The 18,864-nt window shown below is 37.1% G+C and overlaps 1 protein-coding gene across 2 annotated transcripts in view; it reads left to right on the top strand.

The window, feature by feature from the left end:
* The window catches only part of LOC145537101 (plastin-3-like), a 37,803-nt gene extending 21,234 nt beyond the window's left edge, over positions 1–16,569 (top strand). For both annotated transcript variants that reach the window (XM_081567771.1, XM_081567772.1), the window contains 8 exons: positions 5,849–5,944; positions 9,551–9,746; positions 11,320–11,398; positions 12,126–12,240; positions 12,428–12,561; positions 13,404–13,527; positions 13,750–13,874; positions 15,338–16,569. In XM_081567771.1, coding sequence (XP_081423897.1) covers positions 5,849–5,944; positions 9,551–9,746; positions 11,320–11,398; positions 12,126–12,240; positions 12,428–12,561; positions 13,404–13,527; positions 13,750–13,874; positions 15,338–15,470 — 1,002 coding nt within the window. In that variant the 3' untranslated portion in view covers positions 15,471–16,569. The remainder of the gene's footprint in view (positions 1–5,848; positions 5,945–9,550; positions 9,747–11,319; positions 11,399–12,125; positions 12,241–12,427; positions 12,562–13,403; positions 13,528–13,749; positions 13,875–15,337) is intronic.
* Positions 16,570–18,864: the final 2,295 nt, after the last annotated feature.

Raw genomic sequence — 18,864 nt, 5'->3', positions numbered from 1 at the left:
TAGGTTCATCAGTGTCATTTTTCTAGATTCCATATATATGTATTAATCTACTATATTTGTTTCTCTCTTTCTGACTGACTTCACTCTCTTTAACAGGCTCTAGGTTCATCCATCTCACTAGAACTGACTCAAATTCGTTCTTTTTTATGGCTGAGTAATATTCCATGGTGTATATATACCACATCTTCTTTATCCATTCATCTGTTGATGAACATGTAGGTTGCTCCCATGTCATGGCTGTTGTAAATACTGCTGCTATGAATGTTCGGCTTCCCTCGTAGCTCAGTCGGTAGAGTCTGACTGCAATGCAGGAGACCTAGGTTCAGTCACTGGGTTGGGACGATCCCCTGGAGAAGGAAATGGCAACCCACTCCAGTATTCTTGTCTGGAGAATCCCATGGATAGAGGAGCCTGGCAGGATACCGTCTATGCAGTCGCAAGAGTCAGACACAACTGAGTGACTAAGCACACGTGAATATTGGGGTACATGGATCCTTTTCAGGGTATATGCCCAGTAGTGAGGTTGCTGGGTCATATGGTATTTATTCCTGGTTTTTTAAGGAATCTCCATACTGTTCTCCATAATGGCTGTATCAGTTTACATTCCACCAACAGTATAGGAGGGTTTGCTTTTCTTTACATCCTTTCCAGCATTTATTGTTTGTAGAATTTTTGATGATGGCTATTCTGAATGGTGTGAGGTGATAGCTCATTGTAGTTTTGATTTGAATTTCTCTAAGGATTAATGATGTTGAGCATCTTTTCATGTGTTTCTTGGCCATCTGTATGTCTTCTTTGGAGAAATGTCTGTTTAGGTCTTTTGCCCATTTTTTGAATGCGCTGTTTGTTTTCCTAATATTGAGCTATATGAGCTACTTATATATTCTGGAGATTAATCCTTTGTCAGTTGTTTCATTTGCAATTATTTTCTCCCTTTCTGAGGGTTATCTTTTAATCGTGTTTATTGTTTCCTTTGCTGTGCAAAAGCTTTTAAGTTTAATTAGGTCTATTAGGTTTTTTTTTGTTTTTATTTTCATTACTCTAGGAGGTGGGTCACAGAGGATCTTGCTGTGATTTATATCAAGGAGCATGCTGCCTATGTTTTCTTCTAAGCTTTATAGTTTCTGACCTGATATTTAAGTCTTTAATCCATTTTGAGTTTATTTTTGTGTATGGTGTTAGGAAGTGTTCTAGTTTCATTCTTTTGTAGCTGTCCTGTTTCCCCAGCACTACCTATTGAAGAGGCTGTCTTTTCTCCGTTGTATATTGTTGCCTCTTTTGTCAAAGATAAGGTACCCATAGGTGTGTGTAAGCTTATCTCTGGACTTTCTATCTTGTTCCATTGGTCTATGTTTCTGTTTTTGTGCCAGTACCATACTGTCTTGATGACTGTAGATCTGTAGTATAGTCTGAAGTCAGGAATGTTGATTCCTGCAGCTCTGATTTTCTTTGTCAAGATTGCTTTGGCTTTTCAGGGTCTTTTGTGTTTCCATTAAAGTTGTAACTTATTTTGAAAAAAAAAAGTTGCAACTTATTTTGGTTCTATTTCTGTGAAAAATATTATTGGTAGTTTGATAGGGATTACATTGAATCTGTAGATTGCTTTGAGTAGTATAGTCATTTTCACAATATTTCTCCCAATCCAAGAACATGGTATATTTCTCCATCTGTTTGTGTCATATTTGATTTGTTTCATCAGTGTCTCACAGTTTTCTGCATACAGGTCTTTTGTCCCTTTAGGTAGGTTTATTCCTAGGTATTTTATTCTTTTTGTTGCAATGGTGAATGGAATTGTTTCCTTAACATCCCTTTCTGATTTGTCATTGTTAGTGTATAGGAATGCAAGGGATTTCTCTGTATTAATTTTATATCCTACAACTATACCATATTCATTGATTAATTCTGGTAATTTTCTGGTGGAATCTTTATGGTTTTCTATGTTATCATGTCATCTGCAAATAGAGTTTTACTTCTTGTTTTCCAATCTGGATTCCTTTTGTTTCTTTTTCTTTCTTCTCTGATTGCCATGGCTAGGACTTCCAAATCTAGATTGAATAATAGTGGCAAGAGTGGGCACCATTGTCTTGTTCCTAATCTTAGAAGAAATGCTTTCAGTTTTTCGCTATTGAGAATAATGCTTGCTGTGGGTTTGTCGTATATGGCCTTTATTATGTTGAGGTAGGTTCCTTCTGTGCCTACTTTTTGGAGTGTTTTTATCATGAATGGGTATTATATTTTGTCAAAAGCTTTCTCTGCATCTATTTATATGATCGTATGACTTTTATCTTTCAGTTTATTGATATGGTCAATCACATTGATTGATTTGCATATGTTGAAGAATCCTTGCATCCCTGGGATAAATCACCCTTGCTTATGGTGTATGATCCATTAATGTGCTGTTGGATTCTGGTTGCTAAAATTTTGTTGAGGATTTTTGCATCTATATTCATCAATGATATTAGCCTGTAATTTTCTTTTTTGGTGGTATCTTTGTCTGGTTTTGCTCTCAAGGTGATGGTGGCCTCATAGAATGAGTTTGGGAGTTCTCCTTCCTCTGCAATTTTCTGGAAGAATTTGAGCATGATAGGTGTTAGCTCTTCTTTAAACTTTTGGTAGAATTCACCTGTGAAGCCATCTGGCCCTGGGCCTTTGTTTGCTGAAAGATTTTTAAATCACAGTTTCAATGTTGGTGCTTGTGATTGGTCCGTTTGTGATTTCTAATTCTTCCTGTTTCAGTTTTGGAAGGTTGTACTTTTCTAAGAACTTATCCATTTCCAGGTTGTTCATTTTATTGGCATATGGTTGCTCACAGTAGTCTTTTATGATCCTTTGTATTTCTGCGTTCTGTAGTAACTTCTTTTTTGTTTCTAGTTTTATTGATTTGAGTCTTCTCCCTTTTTTCCTTGACGAGTCTGGCTAGTGGGTTGTCAATTTTATATTCTCAAAGAACCAGCTTTTAGTTTTATTGATCTTTGCTATTGTTTCCTTCATGTATTTTTCATTTATATCTTTACGATTTCTGTCCTTCTACTAACTTCAGGGGTTTTTTTTTTTTTGTTCTTCTTTTTCTATTTGCTTTGGCATAAAGTCTGGTTGTTTATGATGTTTTTCTCATTTCTTGAGGTAGGCTCGTATTGCTATAAACTTCCCTCTTTTGCTGCGTCCCATAGGTTTTGGGTTGTCATGTTTTCATTGTCATTTATTTCTAGGTATTTTTAATTTCCTTTTTGATGCCTTCAGTACCTGTTGGTTATTTAGAAGCAGGTTGTTTAGCTTCCATGTGTTTGTGTTTTTTTTTTTTTTTCCTGTAATTCATATCTAGTCTCATAGCATTGTGGTTCAGAGAAAATGCTTGATACAATTTCAGTTTTCTTAAATTTCCTGATGATTGTGATTGAAGATGTGATCTGTCCTGGAGAGTGTTCCGTGTACACTTGAGAAAAAAGTGTATTCTGCTGTTTTGGAAAGGGAATCTTATTTTTAAATGAATATTGTAAAAAATTCTCCTTTGATATTTTTTTAAAAAAATATTCTGCTTTTAATAGTTTTAAAAAGCAGAGGATTTCTGGGTAATGTGAAAAGGAAGTTCCAATTTATGTTCACATTCAAATTTTCACCTAAAGCCCCTTTTTGGGGTAGTAAGTTACAGACTCTTTGGGGTTTACTCTTCACCTGTCTTTCTCAAGTGCATAGGGAGAAGGCACATACAAATTATTTCTGCACCCTTAGTAGATAGTTGTAAGTGAAAGCACTTTCACAACTGTAATGCCCTACTCCTTAGGAGATAACCTCTGTGCCACTAATGTAAGATCTGGGTTTGCGTTCCATGAATTTCTCTGCAGTGGCTTTCACTCTCACCTGATTCTCCCCATTCTTAGAATAATTTCTGACAAGTGTATCAAACGTACATAGTTGGCTCATTGAAGATACAGCTTTCTAGGCCTCTCCCAGAGCTCTGTACTTAGCAGGTCAGAGCTTACATCTGGCCATCTCCATATTCAGCAACTTCCCTGGGGGATTAGGGTGTACACAATCCATAGGAGTTACCATGAGAAACATTCCTTTATAATCTGTTTGGACTGTCAAGGCCCAGTAATAGAAAACTACCAAAGCTGGGAAGGTGATCTTCAGATGTAACATTGATCTCAGGTGGCCTCGGCCTATAGCAGCTTGAGGCAGGGATTCTGTTCCCAGCCAGAGATTGAGGTCAGGCTACAGCCGTGAGAGAACTGAATCTTAGCCACTAGACCACGAGGGACCAGTGGGACCAAGGCCCTGGCCCATCAGCTGTGTAGAAATGAATTTCCACATAGAGACTGAGACAAGTAAAACAAGTGTTTATTAGGAGGAAAACGTATATGTGAATAGACTCACATGGGTGGGCTCAGAGAGACAGTTGCACCCTCGTGGTGGTTGAAGTCACTTTCATGGAGCATTTCTTCTGGGTTTCCCTTTGCCAGTCATCTTGCTTTGTCTGGTTCTGAGTCCGTGTTTGGTTTATCTCAGGATCCTCCCATGTGTGCATGTGTATCTCTTAGCCAAGATGGATTCTAGTGAAGAGGCCTATGGGTAGGTTGACATCACTTACTATGAGCTTGAGACAGGAGATACATGGGTCCAGACTGAAGAGTTTCTCCCCTGTGGACAGAAATTCTATAATAGAAGAAACTCCATAAAAACTGGATGATGGAGGAGGCTGGGCCTTGCCCAGATAAGAAATAAAAGACCATATATTCCTCATTCTTGAAGTCAAGGATACCTTTCTGACTACACAGGCACAGGAAGGCTCAATGGAGGTCAAAAGGAAGGGGGCAACACCTCAATTTCTGGCTGGGAACCAAAGCCCTGCTTCAAGGCACTGTGGACTGAGGCTACCCAAAATCACCGTGATGCTACCTCTTCTATCTCTTATCTGGACAGGGCCCAGCCTGCTCCATCATCCAGCTTTTATGGAGTTTCTGCTATTACTATTATGGAGTTTCTGTCCACAGGGAGAAACTTCAGCCTGGGGCCCATGTATGTCCTGCCTCAACATGATAAAGAAACTTCACTCCAGTTCCTGTCCTCTGGTATTCCAGAGAGGCAGAATTGTACTTGACATGTGTGTTGGAGACCCTCATTAAATGTTTACACTAATATAGTGGTTTTCAGGTTTTGTTCTGTGTAGCATCCACACAGCCTGAATTCACCCAGCCCACATCCCATATGAGCAATACCATTTTGTTTTAGGTATTGGTATTCCAAGTAAAAGTGTTCCAGTGTTGAAAGAGGTCAAGGGCTTAAAACAAAGAGAAGCTCATTTGGTTAAATATATTCAGATGATTAAGGGTTTACTGTTATTTCACCACCTCAAGTAGAAATCATTTAAAAATTTTTGTCATTTCAATTTATAATTTAATGCATTGTTAACACAACTAATCTCTTCTCCATAGGTTATGGTATATACATATTATGCTTTGTAATGATATAACCTGTTTATTTTCTCTTTCCCTATGCTTCCTGGATTTCTCCTATCCTACTTGTTTCTCGTGCTTGTTTTATCTGTCAAGCTTATTGACTTCAGTAACTCAGTGAAGGTACAGAACTAGTTATATGTTTTCTAGCATTATTATATTGATGATTTCAATAAATTGTAAAGTCATGACAAAATCCAGTTCATCCATATTCAAGGCAGACATAAGGCCAGATAGGTGGACTTTTCTGGGAAAAGGAACTGTTAAATAAGAAGATAGAGATTTGTGTCACATTCTTACAAAATCCAATGCAAATATCCTTCCACACATGGGACAATAGGATACATTCATTCTTTGTAAATGTGATCTCACTGACATTTGCAATTCATTTTTAGGATTCCAAAGCCTATTTTCATCTTCTCAATCAAATCGCACCAAAAGGACAAAAGGAAGGTGAACCACGGATAGATATTAACATGTCGGGTTTCAATGTAAGTATAGATGTTCTTGTGAATTCTACAAGCTTACAAAATTGTCAATTTCTTATAGATAACAAGAATGCTTATAATTGCATGTTGTGATGTTGGCAGTTTTAAGTATTATCTTAAATTTTATTACTGTAGATGTAATTTATAGACAGAAAGACCAGCTTTGATTTATATTAATAGTTTATTGGTGAGTTCTGTAGTTATGGTGTTGTTGGTTTTTATGGATGGCATAAAATATTCAGAGTAAGTGTGGGGAAATAAGCACTAGAGGCTAACCTTTTCTGAGTGTTTGGATTATAATCACAATGATAGATTTAATGAAAACATATTCTTATGTTGAGAGTAATGTGAATGTGTTTACAAACTCCTGATCTCTCAAATCCAATTTGGTGAATTACTGTCACAGACCATGTTCCCTTGTTACATCACTTATTTGCTCAATGACCTTGGACAAGTTCCTTTGTTCATACATGAAGTAACAAGTTGGCCTAGACTATTGAGTCTCAACTTTCTAGGATCCTGTTGTTCTTTGTATTCATTAGATATGGAATGGATTCTACTGATTTTTAAAAAATGCACATTTCTAGCATATTTCATATCCACTTCAGGATTGAGTGGATTACACTTGCTAAACATTTTATGCAGCCCTTATCAGAACTGAATTTGTCACTGACTTGTAGTACTTACATTTCTGTCTGTTTTTAAATCTGAAATTCTTCAGTTCAGGTCCCTCTTGGCACAAATGAGGGGCCCTCCTGTGCATGAAGGAAGCTATCTGGGATGGCTAGCCAGGTGATCTTATGCCTGGGTAGATAACACCAGTGTACTGATTCTGATTATGATACAGCTCTTCTCTAGTCACTTCTCCCTGGTTGATCTTAAAGCACTCCCTTCGCTGTCTCTGTCCTCCTCAGAATCCTTTAAGGATTCCCCGTTGACTTAAGAGTTCAATCTGAAATGTTCTGCTGTGCACGTGAAGCCCTGCTACACCATCTTGCTCCATTTCTTCTAGCCAGGGCAATTTCCTACTGCTCTGTCCACACATTCATTTTACTGTTGAGCCTTTCATCATGCTTTTCCTTTGTTTTTCAGTGTCCTTTATCTTTGTCAGTCTTATACCTTCTTTAGGGATATGTATCTCCATCATAACATCCAGTTTCCTCATGATCCTTTGTGATTCCTCTCTGCCTCCATACTCCACCATCCCAGGCAACCACTGATTTGCTTTCTTTCAATGTAGTTTGAATTTTTGAGAATTTTATGGAATCATATAATAGGTGCCCTTTTTTTAATCAAGCTTCTTTCAGCGTTATTATTTTGAGATTCATCTGTGTTGTTACATAAATCAGAAATTCATTCCTTTTTATTGCTGAATAATATTTCAGTGAATGGATATGCTATAATTTGTTATCCATTCACCCCAATGAACATTTGGATTGTTTCAAGTTTGAGGCTATTACAAATACAGCTGCTCTGAACATTCATATACAAGTCTTTGTGTGAGTTTATGCATTCATTTATCTTTGGTAAATACCTAGGAGTAGAATGGCTGGGTAATGGTATATGTGCGTTTAACTTTTCTAAGCAGCCGCCAAGTTGTTTTCCAAAATGGTTGTACCATTGCACATTGCTACCAGTAGCACATGAAAGTTCCAGTTCATCCACATGCTCACTGACACTTTAATGTGGTTAGTTTAAACATTAAGAATTTTGGCAGTGGTAGAGGTGTCTCATTGTGATTTTAATTTGCATTTCCCTAATGGCTAATGATGTTGAACATCTTTTCATGTAGTTATTTGCTGTCTATACATCTTTGTTTAAACACTTTACCCATTTTAATTGCATTGTTTGTTTTCTTATCAAGTTTTGAGTGTTTTATATATTTTGGATATAAGTCCTTGATTGGATATGTGATTTGCAGATACTTAGTCCCAGTGGTTTTCCAAGAACAGGCATTGTTTAATTTGAACAAAGTCAGATTTAGTCATTTTTTTTCTTTGACAAATCATGCTTTTGATGTTGTATCTAAGAAATTTTAGCCTAACACAAGGTCACAAACATTTCTTATGTCTCCTCTTAGAGGGTTTATAGTTGGGGTTTTATATCTAGTTTTTTATTTATAGTTTTGGGTTTATACATTTACATGTGTGTGTGTATTGAAGGTTAATTTTGAATATGATGTGAGGTATGGGCTGAAGTTCTTTTTGGCATATATATATATATTTATTTGATTGTCTTTTGTTTCATTATTCTGTATCTTAATTTTTTAAAATTGTTGCTATTTCAACGTTTCCTTCTACTCCAATATCATCAATGCTTTTTGTTTAAGAATGCCGAGATGATAAAAAATATGAGATTTAAAAATAAAGATAGTAAATAGCATGAACCAGAAGTATTAAAGTAACAGAAAATAGAATAGGCTCTATGAGATGAACTCACTAGGCTCATGGAGAATCCCAAAGGCTGAATCCCAGTCAACTGCTCATCTGCTGGTGGTTACTGATTGCTCTGCAATGGTAACAGTGAAGGGTAACACAGTAAATACCCATTCTTCTGGAGACCTAGATGATCGAGGCCCCTCACTGGAGATGAAAAAAGTAAAGATAGCATCACCCATTAAAGACAGAGTTAAGACTCAAATTATAGAATCTGAACTGTGTTGGTTTGTAAGTAACATTCCTCAAATTTCCTTTATCTCTTATTTCCCCCTTATTATAAAAATCCCTTCTTACCTGACACTCTTTTCCAGAAGACATACATTTACCCTGGGGCATACTGGGGTGGCCACATCTATAGTAACTGCCAAGAGAAGTCTAGAGGGGGCAGATCACTGGAAACGAATAATCCAAAAGCAATTGTTCCTCCTGCAGCTCCAGTTTTTTTTTACTTTTATTGTTGGGAGGTGGGGATGGTGAGCACTTGGGAAACTATCTTTAATTTGGTATGAAATTATCAGATCTGTAACTTATACTCCTCACCAAACTGTATGTTAGTCAAGAAATCAGCATGCATCTTTCCAAAAGGAAAGAAGTTGGGGTTGAGGGGGTGGGGGGGACAAAACAGAGAAGAAGTTAGGAGTCCTAGGAATTAGCTGAAAGTAAGTATTTTACACAGAAATAGACAACTTTGCTTCCTGGATGGAAAAGTAAAATCAAAAACTAGTTTAAGAGAAAGATGATAATTTGAAATATGTAATTTAAACCTCAAAATTATTGGAGCCTGGTATCCTTGATTATTATTGTAAAAAATTTCTTCATAATTCCTTCATCTTTTTCAGCCTTACACCCTCTTTAGGGCCTAAATTTAAAATCTGAACAAGTTTCACTTTTTTTCTTAATGAATTTTGGCATGAGAGAAGTAATTTCAGTTGAGTGAAATGTATCCTGTCCTTAGATTCGTGATCTGGTGCCATCTAGGGTATTTTCAAGGTACTGCATATCCAGCACAGGCAACTTTTTTTTTTTTTTTTTGCATTCAAAACAGTAATATAAGTACCATGTGTTGGCTAAGAAAAAATAGAATTGTATACCCAGCTTATCATTGTAGGGCAAAGTTTCTATATTTTTAGTATGGCCTTTTTTAAAAAAAAGTCTTATTTTACTTCAACAGGAAACAGATGATTTGAAGAGGGCTGAGAGTATGCTTCAACAAGCAGACAAATTAGGTTGCAGAAAGTTTGTTACCCCAGCTGATGTTGTCAGTGGGAACCCCAAACTGAACTTAGCCTTTGTGGCTAACCTGTTTAATAAATACCCAGCACTCACTAAGCCAGAGAACCAAGATATTGATTGGACTCTATTAGAAGGTAATAGAGTATACAGGTTTAGTATACAGGTTTCTTAAATTATATTTGGGGCTACACAGTAGAAATACATAGGCCACGATGATTTCATAATCTTGATTTAATAAGTTTCCTTATCTACTTTCCTTTAGCAACTGTCTACTATAAGTAGTCCCAAGGGCTGAGTAAAAAGTGGCAACTGATAGAAAGGGATGATACAAGGGAACTTTTATTTTAATTTACTTATTTTTGGCTGCTCTGGGTCTTTGTTGCTGCGTGTCGGCTTTCTCTAGTTGCTGCACCCGGGGGCTACTCTTTGTTTTGGTGCTCAGACTTCTCATTGGGGTGGCTTCTCTTGTTGAGGAGCGTAGGTTCAGTAGTTGGGCTTCGTTGCCCCATGGCATAGGGGATCTTCCTGAACCAGGGATCGAACCTGTGTCCCCTGCTTTGGCAGGAGGACTTTTATCCACTGTACCACCAAGGAAGTCTGGGAACTTTTAAAGTAAGCTAGCCTAGGATCACTTAGTATAAGGCCACTTAGTAAACCAATGTTTTATTTTAATATTTTGTATTTAGGTCACTTATTTTTAAACCTCCCTCCAAAAAAATGCACGTGTGCATAAAATTTGACCTATGTAAATCTGCAGTATTTGATTCATTCTTGCATAGTCAGACTAACTGAAACTGCTCTCATTTCCTTTCACCTTTAACCTACTCAAAAAATAATAATAATGCATGTAAATATTCATTTAATTTGGGAAAGGCAGAGTATACCTTTGCCAGATTATATATGCATGAAGTATAGTACTTAAAAATTAACAAATGTAATTAGTAGCTCATTGCATATCCACTAGCATTATTATGAAATCAGATGGTAAAGAATCTGCCTGCAGTGCAGGAGACCTGGGATCAATCCCTGGGTTGGGAAGATCCCCTGGAGAAGGGAATGGCTGCCCACTCCAGTGTTCTTGCCTAAGAAATCCGTGGACAGAGGATTCTGGAAGGCTACAGTCCATGGGATCACAAAGAGCTGGACACAACTTAGCGACTAATACTTCAAACTCTCAATTAGCAGCTCATTGCATATATACTAGGATTACTGTAAAATCTTTAAATTTTATGCTTTTGAAGTTTCAAATAATTTGTTGCTCTAATATAGGCACGTAAAAAAAAGTACATATATGTAACTTAGTATCAGTATTTTTAAATGGGTAGAGAGAAGATGTAAATTAATGTGAGTATAGAGGTTTGTATGACCATGGTAAATTTTTCTAATAAAAACTAAACCAATAATATCAGTTACTTTAGAAGTATGGGGATTTGGGGAGATACTGGAGAAGGATGAGATAGGGAAGAGAGTATAAAAAGTTCATATACCTCTTAGCTGGTTATAATAAGGTTATATTTTTACTTTTAAAAGAAAGTCATCCAATTTAAAAAACAAGAGAGTATGTATTTAGAGAGACTGCTTAGAGATTCATATTGGAGAAAACCTTTAGATCTGAAAAAAAAATAATCATCTAATTGTGGGTTGATGTTATATGCACATATGCAAGGTGTTTAATGATTATATAAACACTGTGAATATTTTTAATAGGAGAAACTCGCGAAGAAAGAACCTTTCGTAACTGGATGAACTCTCTTGGTGTTAATCCCCATGTAAACCATCTCTATGCGTAAGCCTTCCAATGCTCTTGTAAAGTTTTGAACATCATGAATGGATGCTGCATAAATAATTATAGCTCTAAACCTTTTCTAAATGTTAGTTTGTAGCCATTACTTTATTGGAAAATGTGGTGACTTCCGTTATCATTTCCCAAATACACAAAAGCCCAGATTATTTCTTTACATGGTCATTAAGTGAAAAAATGTATAAATATCTTTCTAACACCCTAGGGAACAGAGACTTTATATTTTGAAACGGAGACCAGAGAGCACATTAAGTAGACCATCCATGATGCCTTGAGGTCTTTGTGTTCACTGTTCTCTCAGCCTGGAATGTTCTTTTCCACATCAAATGCTTTATTCCCTTGCTATATTCAAGCCGCTGATTCAGATCCTAACCACCACCTACCACTCCCTAACTCCTAACCTCTTTCTTTTTGTTTTTCATAGCAATTAAATACATTCCCCTAACCCATTTATCCATATACTTGTTTATTCTCTTTCTTTCTCTGACTCTAAAGGCCTGGAATTTTTCTCCTATGAGCCCAGCTTCTAGAACAGTTCTTTGCAAACAATAAGCTCTCAATAACTATTTTTAAGTGAATTGGATGGTGTTAGCTCCATTTTTAGCACAGATTAATAAAATACATGAGTCTTTTGACAGTGTAGTGTCCTTGTTTTTAAGGAAACAGGCTCTGCTCTCTGAAAACACTGATCAAACTCTTTTTAAATCATCAGTGACCTGCAAGATGCCCTGGTAATCTTACAGCTATATGAACGAATTAAAGTTCCTGTTGACTGGAGTAAGGTGAATAAACCTCCATACCCGAAACTTGGAGCCAACATGAAAAAGGTAGCTAATTAAGTTGCTGCACATATTTGTTACGGACTGTTTTTATTCTCAATTTGTTTCTTTTGTTTGGGAAACTCTTTGACTCTGAGCTTCTTGAGGACAGAAACTGTGTCTTACTTTGTGCGCACCTGCATATAAAGATTAAACAAGTGAAAATCTTTAATCATTTGCTTTTGTTTGTTTGCAGCTAGAAAACTGCAACTATGCTGTTGAATTAGGGAAGCATCCTGCCAAATTCTCCCTGGTTGGCATTGGAGGGCAAGACCTGAATGATGGAAATCAAACCCTGACTTTAGCTTTGGTCTGGCAGCTGATGAGAAGGTATAGTATACAATTTTAACTGCTCAAGTTCACTATCATACAGGTCTGTGATCTAGTCTTTACTATTTCTAAGGAAACGTATCAATGACTACACCTTTGAAATTTTTATGTTTAGACTCCGAAGTGAGTTTAAGTAATGAGTATATGTTGGATGGTCAATGGGAAATGCCTTCTCGATAGTGAGGCAACAGAATTGTGAATATTTCCCTTTTTTATAATCTGCCTGACACAGACCTGAGCCTCATTTAGAGTTGGTGAATAAAAACAGCAAAAATTATGAACATGTATACATTTGAGAAAGAAGATCTCTTAACTGTAATGCTAAAAAGCAATTCATTATAACTGGGTACCAGCCAAAGCACAGCTTACTTTAAGTCGTTACCAGGGGTTGGCCTAGTACACAGTGAGCCTGCAGTAAGTAGACTGGTGGACTTACTCAGTAGAGCGCTGAAAATCTTCCCACCAGCAGTGCAAAAGGCAGCTCAATGGCAAGCCACTACTGCCTGAAATTTTTTTTTTCATATAGTGTGAATGTCTTCTCGTGAAATCTTTCCTTTAATCTCTCAAACCTAAGGAAAAGAAATGAAAGATAAAGCATTCTAATAATTGTATTTTTTTTCTAATAAACTAGGACAGAAACTGTTCTGCTGCTTTTTTAAAATTAATTTCTATTGGTGTTTAGTTGCTTTACAATGTTGTGTTAGTTTCTGCTATACAGCAAAGTGAATCAGCTATATGTTTAAATATATCCCGTCTTTTTCAGCACAGAGCATTGAGTCGAGTTCCCTATCCTATGCAGTAGCTTCTCATTAGTTACCTATTTCTTCTGCTGCTTCATTTAGATATACCCTCAATGTCCTGGAAGATCTCGGTGATGGTCAGAAAGCTAATGACGACATCATTGTAAGCTGGGTGAACAGAACATTGAATGAAGCTGGAAAATCAACCTCCATTCAGAGTTTTAAGGTAAGAATTCCATGTTTGACTATTAAACGTTATGTTTGCTATAAAAAGTATCTATAGTTTGGAAAGCTAGCCTTTGGATTCTTTGTGAGTGAGATCATTGTGGGGCTAACGACATGATTCTTTTCTAATTCACTAGACTTTGTTTTTGACAGCGTTATATAAGTGATCATGCATTAATTTGTACACATGGAAATTCTCAAATGTATTGTCCTTTTACTCTAGGATAAGACGATCAGCTCTAGTTTGGCAGTTGTGGATTTAATTGACGCCATCCAGCCAGGCTGTATAAACTATGACCTTGTTAAGAGTGGCACTCTGACAGAAGATGACAAGCACAATAATGCCAAGTAAGGGATGCTGCCTAATATCCTCATAAGGGCATAGACATTGTAGGCAGGCAGATCTGCATTATCATTCAGGTTCTGCCACTCAAGAATGGTGTCAGCTGGGGGAAGCATCTTCTAGCCTCAGATTCCTCATCCATAAAATGGGAGCAATAATACTTACCTTGGAGATTTTGAAATGAGTAAAATACGTTAAGAGCCTAACATTGCTGCACCTGACCTAATAGGTAGGTGCTCAGTCAGCCATTGGTTTGTAGGTTATAGAAATAATGTATGTGTTAAAGCAACTTAGCTGCAAACTTAGAACAGAAGAAAAATGGGCTAAGGATAACCATGCCTTTGATAGGGTTTTCTTTTGTTGCACTCTTTTCAAACGTTTTTAAAACTTACTGTGCATAGCCCACCTTACTACATACACTGAGTTTATCTTGGTCCCTTAAGTGGGCAGGATGCTAAACCCTCAGCTGAAACCGTGCCTTGAAAGTTCCCTGCATTTTGACAACATGCAGAAGGTCCTTCCCACCTGCCTCTTCCCTTCTTCTCCAAAGATCTAGACTGTGATCTGGTTTCATGGGCAACCCATGAAAGCTCTCCTAGTATACACTGAAAATCAGCTCCCAACAGGGCTTCACAAGATAGCTAAGAAGCATTACTGTAAAACTTCATTTTGGCATCACATACTGCATCACATCATTTCTTCCCTCCTTGAAAAAAATATTTGCAGCATAATATGATAAAGATTTATAGAGAACTCCTCAAAGTTCTTTTTCCAGAAACTTGATCATATTTAAAGATTCCTGTTATAGAACACCTAGAAATGCCTTGTGTATTAATTGAGGGGTGCTCCTGCAAATTTCCTCGGCTGGACATGTCAGTTCTTAACTCCTTTCCTTTTTCTACCCTTTTCATTCCTTGCTTCAGCCACACTGGCATGTACCATACAGACTGTCTCTCCTCCCTTGGATATTTCGAAGTATTCACTGCATCTATGAAATTGTATTTTGCATCTGGCACAGTTTTCCATTCTGTGTCTCTAAGATCTCGTGATAGCCACTGTTATCTTATTACATGCTCAATGAGAATATCAATATCTGAGTAATTATATATACATATTTTCAACATCTGGGTATATATACATATATGTATATACACACACACACACATATTCTAGAAAAGTGTTTTTTCGTATCAGTGCTCCTAAATTGTTCTCATTTTACATTGTAGAAAAGGAGTGAATAAATATCATCAGCCCCAAATAGTAGAGCTTAAAAATCTGGTATCACTTATGAGTGACCTCAAAAAATAAAAGAGAAGACAATGAAAAATAAAGTCATTCTGATCTGAACTCTCACTGTAGAAGTTTTGCATCCTAGACAGTTGAGTATATAAGAGGAAATAGATGCCTCATGTCAGTGCCCATGACTGACCAGAATTGCACTTCAATTTTTGTTTCCTCCAAAAAATAGGTACGCAGTGTCGATGGCTAGAAGACTTGGAACCAGGGTGTACGCTCTCCCAGAAGACCTTGTGGAAGTAAAGCCCAAGATGGTCATGACTGTGTTTGCATGCTTGATGGGCAGGGGTATGAAGAGAGTGTAAAATAACCAATTTGAATAAAAAACAACCTTGCTCCCAGGTGCATGATTAGCAGTACAGCAATTTCTGGCCGAAGTGCTCATGGCTTAAGAAACTATTGGTTATTGAAAGGACTTTTTAGTTTTCACAAGACTAAGCTCATCATGGGAGCCCTCAGGTGAAAGAGTTTTAGTAGCAACAACTCCTCTTTCCCATAGTCAAGGTGGATTTGTCAGGCCCACCTGAAATGTGCCCGTAGTCAAATCATTTACTCGCTCCTCATAGATCGCTGCCCTTGACATTTTCCATTGCTGTACGTATTTCTATGTATCTGTTTTCCTCTTAGAATGTCCACCTCGTGGGACTTGCTTAGATGATTGAATATGAATATTATTGATATTAGGCAATAATTTGCTTTCCATCCAGTATGCTAGTTCTTATTCAAGAACTGTGGTCAGAGGGTATTTGTATATGAGTATCCTTTGCTTATCTTTCTAGTACTGAAAATTGACAGAAGTAACTGGCTGTGCAGAATGTAATAGAAGCTTTTCATATTCTTTTATTCTTAAAATCAGTATCTTTTTACAGTATTCTGTCTACATGATCCTTTTTTGTACATTTAAGAATATTTTGATTACGTTAAATAAGACTGCTGATTTTGCTACTTTTTTAAGGGGTCTTCAAGTAAGTAAAAAACATAGAGGGAAATGTACCTTGAATTTCCATCTTCCCTCCCACACTAAAGCTGTAAACACTTGACATATTTTGTCCTGAAACATTGGTTCAATATATGCTTATTTGTTTTAAAACATGTACCATCAAACTCTCTCTTTAGATTTAAAATGCTGTTGAATATGACACTTTTGAGGAGAGAGTGGGCTCAGAATTTAGGAAGGATATGGTAGGCCAAGTATGCTAAGTGTATATTAAATTTTCTAATTTTACACCTAAGATAAGGAGATGTGGTCACTAAAAAATAAACATATATGTAGGACTTAATGTACTCTAATGTACTCTTGCTTTGTCAAGCTGTTTGCTATAGTTTTTAAGATCATAATGTTACTCTAACTCTAATGTAATCTGGTAGCGATTATTAGTTCAAATAAAGGCATTTACATAATTAGTCTCTTCGTGCCTCTGTCCCTTCTTAGTATGCCTATAATGTTTGCCAGTTTTTTTTCTCCAATATTCTAACTCATTTTCTGGTGTACTTTATAATATGATGTTTGTTAAATTTATGCTTTTGGAGCTGAATTACACAGATGGACAGATTAAGGTTATAATCCTCAATGAGGTAAGATGGTTTTCTCCAACTTACCAAAATTTCTTAGTCCATTTTCTCCCTTTTTCTTTCTTTTCATGTCATTCAATCTTTTCAGTGTTCAGTAATGACACGATATGTGTTTGCATGCGTGCTAAGTCACTTCAGTCTTGTTGGACTCTTTGTGACCCTATGGACTGTATCCCGCCAGGCTCCTCTGTCCATGGGATTCTCCAGGCAAGAATACTGGAGTGGGTTGTCATTCCCTTCTCCAGGGGATCTTTCCAACACAGGGCTAGAACCTGCATCTCCTGCAACTCCTGCATTGCAGGCGATTCTTTACTGCTGAGCCACCAGGGACGCCTGTTCTATGGTATACAGAAGGTCAAAACAATGGGGATCCAAACAACCAGGGAGGAGAGGTGGCTTATGACAGGTTTTCTTAGCCTCATCACTATTGACATTTTGGGCTGGATAATTCTTTGTTGGAGGTGGGAGGGAGCTGTCCTGTGCATTATTGCAGAGCATTTAGCTGTGTCCCTGGCCTCTATCCACTAGATGTCAGTAGCATACCCCCAGTGTGTAGACCAAATATGTCTCCAGAACCAGTCAAATGTTCCAAGGTGGGGGCAAAATCATCTCTAGTTGACAAAATGTTGTTTATGGTACCGTTTTAACGTTTTGTGTGAATCAGTAATATGAAATGCAATCCTTTAAGGAACTACATGGTGATACTATAAAATAGTTTTTATTTACAGCCTAAGAATAAGAAAGACCTTTCTTAATATGATATAAACCCCAGAGCTATAAAAGAAAGATAAATGTGACAATTCTACTTTTGCAATAAATGAGTAAGCAAAGTCACAATATAGATGACTGAGAAAAAATGTTTGGTCCCATTGTCTTAGTCCATTCAGGCTGCTGTAACAAAGTATCATAGACTGCGTGATTTATAAATACCAAATTTATTTCTCACAGTTAGGCAGTCTGGAAGTCCCAGATCAAGGCACTGGAAGGTTTGCTGTGTGGTGAGAGCACACCTCCTAGTTCACAGATGGCTGTCTTTTAGCTGTAACCTCACATTGTGATAGGGACAAGGAGCTCTGGAGTCTCTTTAATAAGGGCACTAACCCCACTCATGACTTCACCTTTATAACTTAATGTCCCACCTCCTAATACCGTCACACTGGGAGATTGTGTTTCAACATGCAAATTTTGGAGGAGCCTGAAACATTTAGTCTATAGTACCCGTATGATGGATTTTCTTAATATAAGGATAAAAGACCAGTCTCTGCAAATATATACCAGGGTAACTGATAAGACAGGACAGTTATCCCTTATGACCTGTCTTCTACTTTGTATTTCCCATGCTTATCTACATATGTTTCCTTCCAGGTACAAAAGTTCTCTGTAAGTAATGCCTTGAAGTGGCTTTGAAGCAAGATATTAATAAAAAAGACTTATTCCATCTTGCCCTTTATTCAAAACAGGAGCTAGTTTCTTGGGTGGTTCACTGTACAGAGCCCACCATCTGTAGGAATGCACCTTTGGTTACTTAAGTGTTCACATGAGACAGTTGGCCTGAACACACCATTCTTCTTTCCTCCAAATAAAGGGCTAAAATCACTAATATATTAAGAAATCTAACAAATCTGTAAAAGAGAAAGTTCCATTAGAAAAATGGGCAAAGGAGATCAATATCCAATTCAAAGCCTATAATCAAACAAAGAACATTAAAAGGGAATGCTGATTCTCAAAAAGTAACGAGGGTTATGTAGTTTCAACCAACAAAGAGCTGCCTTTTTTAGTAGACTTTATTTTTAGAGCAATTTTAGGTTCACAGCAAAATTGAGTAAAATGTACAAAGATTTTCCACATACCTCCAGCCCACACACATGCATGAGCCTCCCTCACTAACAACATCCCCCACCAGAGTGGTACATTTGTTATAGTTGATGAACCTACATGGACACATCCATAATCACCTAAAGTCCATAGTTTACCTTGGATATTCTGTGGATTTTGACAAACGTGTAATGACATGAATCTACCTTTATAGTATAATATATAGGATTTTCACTGCCCTAGAATCTTCTGTTCTCTGCCTTGCCATCCCTCCCTATTCCCTAACCCCTGGAAACCACTGATCTTTTTACG

This window comes from Giraffa tippelskirchi, chromosome X (assembly GCF_054371585.1).
Source record: "Giraffa tippelskirchi isolate mGirTip1 chromosome X, T2T-mGirTip1v1.2.pri, whole genome shotgun sequence".
NCBI lineage: Eukaryota > Metazoa > Chordata > Mammalia > Artiodactyla > Giraffidae > Giraffa > Giraffa tippelskirchi.
Note: the sequence above shows the minus strand (reverse complement) of the source record. Positions and strands in the feature narration are given on the sequence as shown.